Source organism: Clupea harengus, chromosome 1 (genome assembly GCF_900700415.2).
Source record: "Clupea harengus chromosome 1, Ch_v2.0.2, whole genome shotgun sequence".
Classification (NCBI taxonomy): domain Eukaryota; kingdom Metazoa; phylum Chordata; class Actinopteri; order Clupeiformes; family Clupeidae; genus Clupea; species Clupea harengus.
This window is the reverse complement of record NC_045152.1, coordinates 31997352-32009680: the sequence shown is the minus strand read 5'-3', so window position 1 is coordinate 32009680 and position 12329 is coordinate 31997352. Positions and strand designations below refer to the sequence as shown.

The 12329-nt window shown below is 43.0% G+C and overlaps 1 protein-coding gene across 2 annotated transcripts; it reads left to right on the top strand.

Annotated features, from left to right (window-relative positions):
• The first annotated feature begins 442 nt into the window (after window positions 1-442).
• On the top strand, window positions 443-6515 carry LOC105910908 (uncharacterized protein CG5098-like). Of its 2 annotated transcripts, none has more exons than XM_031576544.1 (6): window positions 443-658; window positions 1371-3238; window positions 3465-3558; window positions 4266-4318; window positions 5227-5286; window positions 5762-6515. In XM_031576544.1, exons 2-5 carry the CDS (start codon window positions 1373-1375, stop codon window positions 5254-5256), a joined length of 2043 nt encoding a protein of 680 aa, XP_031432404.1. In that variant the 5' UTR covers window positions 443-658; window positions 1371-1372; the 3' UTR covers window positions 5257-5286; window positions 5762-6515. The 2 variants fall into 2 exon arrangements, with proteins under 2 accessions (XP_031432404.1, XP_012695124.1); XM_012839670.3 differs by having other exon boundaries at window positions 444-658; window positions 4266-4315.
• The last annotated feature ends 5814 nt before the right edge of the window (window positions 6516-12329 follow it).

Sequence of the window (12329 nt, the reverse complement as noted above, 5' to 3'; positions counted from 1 at the left end):
ATGTATATGGTAATATATATGATAGAAAATATTTTTTATGAAAAGTTTATTTCAATGTTTCTCTGAGCTCACAACTAGTGGACTACATTTCTTTGTTATGGCGTTTTCATGCCCTTTCATTGTGAAAGAAGGAAGTGAACACATCCCTGTTAAAAAGTTTAATTACCACATACATCTAAATGTTTTGGCCTTACTTTTTCCTTTTTTTCTGATAGAAATTTAAAAATAATGCATATAGAAATGTTTGTAATATAATAAAATGTTTTGTAATAAAATTAAAACGTTTAACTGTGAGTTGTGGTGTCTCTTGAACGCAAACGTAAGTCCACATTGTAACTAATTGCATCAGAGACAAAGTGTATTAATATTATTATTACTATTATTGTTATTGGTCTAAGAGCGGACCTGCTTAAAACGGTCTTCCTCCTTTCATCCAGCCTTCATCATGACTGACTCTCCCATGATGCCTCGCAGTGTGGCAGCCACGGCTACCAGCTGACTGGAACTGAGGAACCGGGTGGAAGTGTAGCTCGTGGACTTGTTAATGTATATGAGCTTAATTTTGTACTGTGAATGTTTTACTAGCTATTTGTGCCTTCAGCGACATGACATTCTCTCAGGATATGTCCTTCTGTGAAGTGTGAGGTATCATTTGTTGGTAAGTGCCACAGAAAACGTCAATGAGATGTAAATTAGGCTAGCTTGCAAGCTAGCAGGCTAACCTGCTAGCGCACAAGCTAACAGTGTTGCTTCTTTTGTTATCAATGTAGCCTGCCAGCTAGCTTGGCTAGGTATTAGCTTAACTTATATATTTTTTCATTTCTATCGCCAGTTAGTGTGGCTAGCGCCTAGCAGTTGTTCTTATCCTATCTTATTAATTCATAGATTAACAGACTTTTTACATTCTCAATTAACGTTATTTTAAACCAGACGTAATAGAAACAACGCGTAACGTTACTCTAAACTTCTTAGGCCAGCATCAACTCCACTTGCTTGCATGTTTGCAATTTTAATGGGTTCAGCTAAGATGCCGGTCTTCACTGCAAATGTGTCTCTCGACTGCCCTGTGCTCTGCTCATGGGTCTGACTTTTGACCCTATTTTACAGTGTCTGTGGGTCACACCACAGACGCATGGCAGTTAAAGTTCACACTCGGGATCCGTGGTCTCGCTAGCGACACACTGTGTTTTGTCAGTAACGTCTCTGGTAACGTTAACATATCATCAGTCTCCCCAGTCTCATGATGCCATGATTCTTCATGTTACGTTGTTATCCCCGTTGTCAAAGTGATGTTGACGTCTGTTGAATGGAAGCAACACATTATCTTGTAAATGAATTAATATGTATGCATTCCACATATTGTGTTACAGTTATGGAACCTCTGAACCAGTCTAAAGTGAGGCATCTGCAAGATGCTTTGGACCTTTCAATGACTTGCAAAAAAAGCCACATTAGTTCAAGTTCCACTGAAACTTGGTGTGATCTTGGCACAGCTGACCCAAGTCCAATGGGTTTTTCAGGTGTCAGAGCAGAACATCATATTTCCCAGCCTTGTCCGGAGATTTCACCACAGGATGTTTATGCTAAACCTGTTCTTAGGACGTCATGTAATGCAAACCCTCGTTTGGGCTCCCAAAGCAGGTTCAACAGACACCTGCCTGCTTCTCATTTCCCCTCTGCAGTTTACAACTGCAAGGCAGAATTACCGAAGAAAGGAAATGGAGGTGGTCGGAATTGTGTTAATAGTCGTCAGGAAGTGCAGCACCCCTCAAGTAGACCTCAGAGAGTGGATCACCAAAATGGACTTAACAGCCATGTGCCAATCCCAAAGGCAGATGGGAAAAAAGCTATGGGCCCCATTGGACATAACAGTCATCAGACTAATTCTTCAACACCCTGTGTGTCCAAAACTATATCACCATCTAAGAGCTATAAGACTGCTGTTGAAAGTAGTATTGGTACTCCACCTAAGCTGCCATTGCATAATGTCTCATATCGAGCCATCACTTTGCAGGGTCACAAGGTCAACCCGATTCATGAAAAGGTCATGGCTAAGCACATTACTGAGGTCAGACATTCCTCCTCCCCTGTATGCCTCGACAGTGATGACAGTGATGTCATAGAGGTGCCTGTGTCCAACTGTAACAAAAACACCCCAAATCCTCAAATATCCACGAGCCAACTGCTATCAGCATGTGCTGACAGCCATGAAAGTGGACAGTTTCTTGATAGCCACACAAACACAAATACCACCGCTTCTACAGGAGAATGTGGAGATGATGCCGTGTACGTTCGGACAAATGAACACTCTACCTCAGGTGCTGTTGCTGCACAGTCCCCAAAACCCACATCGAGCAATGCATCCTCTGACGGGAGCACTGGAGACCATCAGAGAGCAACGGAAGCGAACGCACAATCGACACCAAAGCAGCAGCAGAAGATTGAAAGCCTTGCAAAGCAGTCCAAGGCCACGCCTGGCAAAGCCCCGTCCGGTGCCATCCCTCCTGCCAAGCGCAGACGGAAGAAGCACCGCCAGGGCCCGTCCTCTGCCTCCTCCATGTTCTCACCTCAGGAGCCAGAAATCAAGCTGAAGTACGCTAGCCAGAGCCAGAAGGAGGAGAAGAGGGACAGCCGGGCGGACGGCAACTTCTGCCCCTACGTGCACATGGAGCTCAGGGAGTCTTCTGCCTGCACCGTGGTCAATTGCCAAGAGGAGGACGAGGTGATGCAGAAGAGGAGGCACAAACGCTCTGCTCCTCCGCTGAGGCCCACGCAGACCTCGGGGGTCGTCCCCAGTACCTCCTGCCTGCGCCTGGGCCGCCTGAACGCTGACAGCAGGGGGAGGCCCATGCAGACCTGCTGCCTGTGCGGCTGGCCTGCCAACAGCATGGGCCTGGGGGACTTGCACGGACCATACCTCCCCTCCGAATGTAACCGGGCCTCAAAGCAGGCCCTGAGCAGTCTGCTGGACCAGAGGGACCCAAGGGAGGTTGAAAACACAGAGAGTACCGCAACCAGTCAGGGCTACTTGGAAAACTCACCAGGGAATCCCAGCAAGAGGCCTCGCAGAGACTGGACCACAGACGCCTGCACCGATGCTTCACCCGGGTTGATGGTGGACCGGGACTCGGGCGAGCACTGGGTCCATGAGGATTGCAGCATCTGGTCTGCTGGTGTCTTCCTGATCAAAGGGAGGCTGTATGGACTGGAGGAGGTCCTCAGGCTCACAGAGGAAACGGTGAGTTAAAACTCAAAACATAAACAGGACACCTATGTGGTGGTGCCCTGTAAAACTGTTTATTAATGATATTTCCATACATTCAGAAACATCCATATTTTGGAATTCATGCATTATGTTTTTTTTCTTGATGCCTACTTACACAAGTATGTATGTATTTAAAGGCCAGAGTCTTTTATTCGAGCAAGTGTTCTGATGAGAGGTGATTGAAATGTCTTTTCTGCAGGTGTGTTCCTGCTGCCACAAGGTGGGAGCCACACTGGGATGTTTCTTTAAGGGATGCTGCAATAAGTACCACTACCCCTGTGCCCTGCAGTCAGGTGAGTGTGGACCGTCAAGGGGCCCACAATTCATTTGGTTCTAGTCTCACTGGGCCAAGCATGCTTTTGACCAGAGTACTGTTTGGAGACAACTCGTCAAAATGTTGATGTTTTGTTTGAAGTCTAAACCATTACTTTGAGCTCTGCCTTTTTTTTTTTAGAAGGTTTTAAATGTAATCTACAGACATTTTAATATAAGCGTCCATGAGATTAAATTACTGAAGACACTATTGTGGTTTATTTTGGTAACCTCGGGTTTGTCTCTGTATTATATGCAGAAGTACAGTGTTGTAGCTCTTTCATGGACACCAGAAAAGAAGTAGTTTCACAGCAAACATCAGGCGTCATCAAGATTGTATGCTGACTAACATAACACGCCCTCTCCTTTTGGGCCAAAAACTGGCAAATCGGGTCAGCATTTACGTAAATCCCAAAGACGGGTCACAGCGACTGGCTTATTATTTAGCTGTGAGAGGCTCCGCTGTGGCTGGTCTAAGATCGAGCAGCCGTGTCATGGGTCTCACTCTGCAAGTGTGTCAGAGGAGTTAGTCAGCCTGCTCTCACATTCACCTCCTCACTCCTGGACGGTCTGGTGTGTTTGTGTGTGTTTGTATGTCTAAGTGTTTGTGTGGGGGTGTGTGTGTGTGAGAGTGAGAGGGAGAGGGTGAAACGTTACCTAATCCACCTATTTAATTTCTTTTTTTTAGACTGTCTACTGAGTGAGGACAACTTTTCCATGAGATGTCCTAAGCACAAGGTAGTAGTTTTTGACATGTACACTCAAAGATCTGTGGTCTGCTGACAGCCTGTTTCAGAGTGTGGTCACGAGTTTCACTTACACCCCAAAACTAACACCTAGACGCACCCCGTAATTGTTAAAGGTGCTGTCAGTCGTCTCTATTGTGAAAAATGGAAATGCTCCTATACAATTGTTCTTTTTTCCTCGTTCTTTTGAGGTGTTTTTATACATTTGTTGACAGTTTAGAGAGCCTGGGAACATAAACAAATACTTTTAAAAGGCCTAAAACCAAGAAACAATCATGCTTACAATAAAAATAACTCAAATCTGTTTGTTTTTTTAGGTGTAAACTAAACAATATGACAGTACTATGATGAAACGCATCAATGCTGGTGTTAATATTGACAAAATTATCATTTTGATAAAAATTGGGTTGAAAATCAAAACACCATCTACTGTTTAAAGTCACCCAAGGCCAAGGCTGACCTAGATGTGACCGATTGGTACATATCTACATCATGAAATACATACTCTCTGCCCCTTGCCCACTTTTTTTTGTGTGTTTTTCCCAATGATCCAGTTGGTTAGGCTCAGAGCTGGGGTATGCTTACACTTTGATGTACCTTTAAGGTTAATGGTAAGGCTTTTATCTCCCAGAAGCATTATTATACCATAACAATGACTGAGAGAGAGTGTTCAAAATGGTATTTCCTGGGTAATTTACTGATGGAGGTGGTATAATAAGGTTGTTGGGGAAACAAAGCCCCGGTTGGTTGAAGGCTGTAGATGATTCCAACCTAATTGGACTCATGTGTATTTCAGGATGTCAGCAGGAACTCTCCCTTGTTTCAACTGGCTTTTATATTAATAATGTATCTTTGACAAGCAGAGATAATGAAATGTGAGCCAATGTTAATCTTCCTTCCCAGAACAAGTCATCCCGACCTGTCACCAGATGATGAGCAAGAGGAAAGCGCGTGCCAGTGAAGGTGTGTGGGTGTGCTTATTTCTGCACTGGTGGCTGGAAAGCTGATGTTCTTCTCCCCTTTTAACTAATCCTTCTTAAACAGTCTGACATTTGTACCAACCATTTTTACATTTAAAACAACAGTGCTAATGAAATATTGGTATCTTGAGAAGCAGTGTTTGTGCATAAATAAGGAGTTTCACTGGATGTCGGCATCTCGGTTAACCTCTCAGCAGAGTGACATTGGGAATTTTCAAAATTGGCATTTTGAACTTCTTTATATAAAATGTGAAGGCAGTCTAAAAAAAAAATGTCTTGCCTCAGGACCTGCAGATAAGTGTCACCGCTGCCATAGTTTAATTTTGTGGGTGAGACAGTTTGACATGACAACTTCTATCAAATGTCAAGTAATTTACATCAGTAGTATTTGAGGTGATCTGAAGTTGACATTTGAACAGCACAGTTGGGTAATTGCACTCACTGTATCTCTTCTACAGGTGACCCTGTTGCTGTGGACCTGGTGGACCTCGTGGGCTCCCTCACCCTGTGCCTTCAGTGCTGCACGCAACCTGCAGGGATGGCTCTCAGTCGGAAATGGGTCCTTCACAAATGTTTACATTCATTAATGTTGTGATTTTTTTAATTTTATTTTTTAATAGGTTTACATTTTTCATAATGACCTTTTTTTTTTTTCTTCCTTCCTGGTTTATGGCTAGTTGGCTAAGTGGTGTCCACTAAGGGCATTGATAAGTTGGTACGCAGACCTTATGGTTGTTGAACATAAAGGAAGAATGTTCATTGAATGAAATTTTAAATTGATTTTGTGCTTGAGGTCCAACTTTTTATTTGTAATTTATTTTGTGTTTTTCAAAAAAAAAAAAAACGACACTTGTTTGAGTAGAATGACCTTGGTCAATACATGGGAGCCAGACCCCTGTCATTTACATGAATATATTTATTTCTTACCTGCAATTCTTTTAACATGCTTATTTATTAATTGAGAATCAGTGTGCGAGGGATCTTTGGAGAATTGTCCCACGGAACCTTTGAGTGGTGTTCACATTCCATGTGCTGCTCACCTCAATACTGACATATGCTGTATTGGCATCTGGGCCGAAGCCAAATACATCTATTGTATTTGCCATAAGATTAAAAACACACAAAAAACACAAGGACCACAATATACAATTTCACCATATTCCTTGTGCTTTGCAGATTAGTTGGGTTTCAATAAATTCTTTTACTACTTTACTGTTAGTGGTGTGCTTCATGGCTGAGAACTTGGGTAAATGGGAGAGGGGGGGGGGGGTGTTTGGTGTGAAGTATCTGAAAGGCCTTGGTACAGTGCTTTATGTTCCCTCTTCCGTAAGCCATCGGGATGGAGGGCTGTGGGGGGAGGAGGGAAAGGTGCCAGGAGCAGAAGGTGCCAGGATGCTCTGCCTGAACGGGGGCGCTGAAACAGCCCTCCCATCTGGGGAGTAGTGGCTATGGAGGAGACATGCACTGTGAAAGAGACAGATCCCCAGACGCTGTTCCGTTAGCTTCTCAGCATGCTGTTTCTGTTTTAACTATTTGACTAGGTTTTTTTTTTTTTTCCTACAGGCTTGCCAAATCACTGTTGGTATTTACACATTGGTGATTCTCAATGCAGCTGGGATATACATGTGGTGTCCCTGCCACCATATTTGAGTGTGATCCAAAACCTTTCCCCTGAGATACTAGTCCTTCCCACCACCCAGAAATCTTCATTGTGCTGTAATCCCCTCCAAGCCATTTCTTTTTGGTTTATGACTCATAAACACTCTGCCCGACCTCCAAGTTTTTATGCAGTGCTGAGCTGCCTGTAGGGATGTTCATGCTATATTCAGCACAGAGAGAGAGAAGGGGGGGGGGTGTATTTCTTAGCCGAGTGCAACTGCATAGCGATTGTCGCTCTGACCTCTACTGAATGTACTCTCCTCCTATCTCCCAGCTCCTCTTTCGGTCTGACTGTTGGAAATGGCATGGCATCTGGTCCATACATCCATATTCAGGATATGCCTGTGTCGTTTATGCAAGCAAGTTCTTTTTTGCATGTTGTTGTGTTTGTTAATATTGCAATCGATATGAACCGGTGCATTGAATCATTCATGTGATCTTGTTTTGTTTTTTAGTATAGCCTTTAACAGACCATATGGAAGGTTGCTACACGAGTCAGTTCCATATGTTCACTTGGAGATAAAAACACATCCTCAGTGAAGCACTCACTGTTATGGCCTATTTTTCATCATAATTATTCCTCTTTTAAATTGGTTAATGTTTACCATATTAACACTCAAAAAGAAATAATTCGCTCTGCATGATTAATGTATTGTTTGGGAGGGTCATGCCCACCCAAATGTAGCCTTTGAATAATCTATCTAGGAGATACGTTTTACAGTCACCCCAATTTATGGTGTGGTCTTTTAATCCTTACATGAACACTATAGAAACTGCCAGAATTACAGCTGCTAGGGACCTTTGCATCTTGACTGCAAATCTTACATTTAGGAAAGAAGACCTACTAAGATGTCTGCTGTAAATGCATTGAATATTCAGTTATATGTCTGACATTTACAAATGCATGGCATCATCCATGTATACTCAAGTGTGCGGTTGCACTGCAGGACCGCCCCTAATGGCATGTTGTGTGGTTGAGTTCTCGGCAGACTCGTGGCTGTGTGTGCCTGTTAAGATTCAATTAGGGCTGTTGCAGGGAGAGTAGCTTTCGTGCGGCAGCGAAGAATCTCGTGGCTGGTGGAGACGGGAGCAGCTCGAGGCTCTGGGATCAGCGCTTATCATTTTCAAGCAAGCGACTCTGCGCTCTCCCTTTAACGACCTATCTGTGCTTTTTTTGCACGGTGCAATGAGTCATCTCCGCTGTTTGTCTTGGATGTTAACAGGGGGGGGGGTTGTTGCACAAGGTTGTTCTCTTATAGTTGATGCCTGCAAGCAGCACAACATTCTCCATTTCTGTCTCTTCAGTTCTCCATATATGTGTGTGCGCCTACTTTTGCTCTGCTCAGGTTCACAGAAATGTAGCTTAGGGCTTAATTGATCACTATCACAACATAGCAACGCTCTCTCTCAAAGTCTCTTCCAGTCCTCCAAAGGCATCTCTAACATGATCAGTAAGCCTCAGTAGTCACAGAGGATAGAAGGCAATTTCAGTGATGGAGACAGGACTTTACTGCAGTTTTGTCCCTCAAAATGTTTTCTACCTAGCAGCTTGCCAACCTCAGTAAAGAAGTAGAAATCAAATGCAAAGCCCTAATGCAAGTCAGATATCAGCTATCATCCGACATAATATGAACACCATAATCTTTTCAATCTACCTTTAGTTAATTCTGAGATAGACCAAAAAAAATACTGAGGAGTCCTTGATACAAAATTCAAAGTGCATAGAAGTATTTAGCTCCTTCCATTAAAAGTGAAGTATTCTTGCATATTCACCCTTATTTTGTATGCAGCTCAGCTCCAGAAGATCCTGCCCTTTAAGATTTAATCAGACTCACAGTCTACTATCACCACACTGATACCAATTCCTGAAACTTGTCCTTGGATAAGTTCCCTCTGCAAGGCAGAAAAAGCTCAATTAGTAGGATACACCGTTTGGCTCCCTCATTTCCGTACACCACAATAGTCATGTTACGTTCGCGAATGATGCGTTTTCATATTTGAGGGGCCGTTCTTTTTATTCTTGTGCCCAAATTTCACTGCATTCCCTTAATTCACTCCACTCCCCTTAACATGAACAGTGAGAACCAGCCAGTCACAAGAGGAAGCCATTGTCATGTTGGCAGAATGAGTAGGGTTGCTGTTTGTAAACACACCATTGAAAGTTGGCCCAAGCTCATCGTGCGAGAGAGAACATGACTTAAAAGCAGAAAATATGGTTGGAGTGAGAGTTGTGAGTCAGTGCTTAGATGCAGTATTAGCAAAGATGACCTATGAGAAGACTATTGTCTTCCAATATGTCCTCTTTGATAACACTAAGACAAGGAATGGACTGTACCCTGACATTAATTATATCTGTCTATGAGTGAAAGTAACCTGTCCTCTAAAATATTAAATGAAAAATAAATGAACAACGGCTTTGGAAAGGAACGGAGCCATAAGGTGTAAATCACAAGGGGAATGTCAAACAAAGAGTTCTCTTCTTAAAACTAATCACAAAGTGGCTGAAATGAAGAGTAGTAAAGGTAACAACCGAGATAATAAGAACCAATATCAGTGATAAGAACTTCGTTGACGTCATGCACAAGCTTCCTTGCAGTAGACCTCTGTGTTTGGCTGATAAGTGACTGGTCTCCACGGATGGGTAACAGGTGTAGGTTTTTCCAGCACAGAAAATGTTAAGGCCATTGAGGCAACTGAATGCATTATATTCCTATATTCTGTGTGAAAATCAGCTGGAACTATGAACATACAGATCAGGCCCATAGACTCCAGGATCTTTGGAATTGTTTTTTAGGTATTACTATACCAAAAGTGATTTAAGAAACAAACAAACAAAAAGATTCAAAATACAATTTCAGTAAAAAAATTTAATTAAATCCAAGCAATGGCAAGGTGAGGGAGGGAGATATGAATAATCTAAAAAATAACAAGTTCTGTGACACACTACCAGTTGACATATTTGTTGATAAAGAATATGTGAAGTTAATGTGGGAAAAATACATTTCATTAGTGTCTTTTAAGAGATGTAGGCCTACCATTATTCTAGGCTACCTGTAATTGTCTATCTATGTAGCCTAAGCACATGACTAATTTAAAGATTTTAGCACATTGAAACCCACTGCTTAAAATTTAACTGGTGAGACTGTTTTTGCTTCCACACAACTATCAAAGTTCAAAGTACTTTATTGTCATTGTCACACAAATAACGAGACAGACGTAAGCGGGAAGCGCAACTGGATGTACGGAAAACGAGTTCAAGGAGTATTTTCTTGCTTTCAAGTGGTTTAATTTATTGACAAGTTGCCAACTACCTCTCAATAGTAACCCAGTCTAATGAAACTGAAATATCATAGTACTGTAGTTAGTATCACTGCTAATGTTAAAAAGTTAACAAAGTTAGTTAGCAAGTAGAGCTGTGGCTGACACCTGACCGACAGATAGCTGCTGCTTAACACGCACATTGTTGCAAATTGTAGATAATAGGCTACATACATATTATAGGTTAAATAATATGACATAGATGATAAACAATGACACTTACAATAAACACCGTTCGCTAATCGCCTGTCCCAATGCTATCCTGTCTTGTACTCAATTTGCCAGAGCTAGCTGGCTGAATGAATGAATGAATGGACGCAATCTCTCTCTGAATAAAAAAAGTAGAAGCTAAGGGCAAAGATTCTACCGCGCTGTATATTCCACCAATCACAAATACTACAAAGACGGGCATTCTAGAACATCTTTGAGCTCTGAGCTAGAGCTTGTCCCCCTGGCTGCTGGCTGGCTTGCTTGAGCCCGTGGCGTGTAGGCTACGCAACTAAACGTTTGGTCATTGTTTTCTTTCTTTCTTTTTTTTTATTTGTATCCCGGGTCTGTTGTTGGTCACAGTGAAAACCGGGGACATTTCCGGGGACAGCTCCAGCCGGGGACAGGCCACCAAAAACAGGGACTGTCCCCTGAAACCGGGGACGTCTGGTCACCTTAAACTCCAGTATGGAATTTATTATCTCGCTCCTCTTCTGTCTGTTCCATATTCTCTGCTGTTGCCAGGATACCTGCACCCACAGTGGTATTTTTCCTTGTTAGGAAACAATGTGTGAAAATATCAATAAGCTATTTAAGTGACCTTTAACAGGAACCTAGCCTACTTGGTATCTGTAACATTTGTATAACATCCCAGCTGATACATAGCCTACAGGCCATTTTAATCAGAGGTCCAGGGGTCATATAGCCTAACAAAACTCTCATTAAACTCTGGTCTATGTCATAGGCTAGGCTACTATGTGTTTATTTGTGTTTATAATGTCAAGGTTTTGAATAATTAATTAGATTAACAGACTACATGTTTGTCTTACCCCTTTCGTTTGACACAGCATTTACACAAACAGGAGGAAACCAATGCAGGCCAAAAGATGTGCTACCTCAGCCCTTCCACAACCCGGAGGTGTCTACATTCGCTAGGAGAGGCAACATTATCACTGACTAATTAGCGCATTTTAGCATGAGCTGCTAACACTTCAACAACCCGGGCCATGCCACCTGCTCCCCCCCCCCCAAACACACCATAGCCGTGTGATGGCTGCAACGTGACTGCAAAGCAGTGGATGTGCCCATATAGTGAATATATCAGTCCGTCTGTGAGCTGTGTGTAACGAGTTAATGGCTATGTGGGGCAAAATAACTGCTCTCCAGCATTTCCACTCCAGCAAGCGTATTTTTCTCCAGTCAGCCCACTCTGAAAGCAAGAGATCGACAAGCTAGCCCTCCGGATGAGCGAGTATCAGCACTGGTGTCCCACTCACCCCAACCCCCTCACTTAATCCCTAGTTTTCGCTTTTATGGACACCATTCTGCTTTGACGTGTGTAAAGGCCCTTTGAGCAGTCTCCTATAATAATAGGTCATTCTGTGTGTGTTGAGGTGAGCAGGCAGGATGACTTCTGGTCACAGGTAAGAGCACACCACACACTACAGCTCACAACTTAAGTTCCAGCAGTCATTTGGGTCATCTGGTTTGGTTTGGGCGTTGGCATAAAATATAACGGAAGTAAGCAGTGAGGCATGAAATAAGGTACAGAAAACTGCATTTAACTGTGTACTGCCCTTTCCTGTGGCCACCACCAGAGTCCTGATTCTAATCATGGCGCCACATTGGGAGGCAGCTTTGCCCACTTAGCATGCTGGTCCTGTGATGTAACTGGCAGTAATCTCCAGTGCTCTCGTTCAGTTTCCTTTCTTACTGCCAACAGGCTGCTAGCTTGTTTCCCTTATCCCACCCACCCCACTCTCCCTCTCTCTATCTCCCATGCACCTCCCTGGGATTCTTCACACTTCAAAGGGACAGAACAAATGCACACGGAAGCTTCCG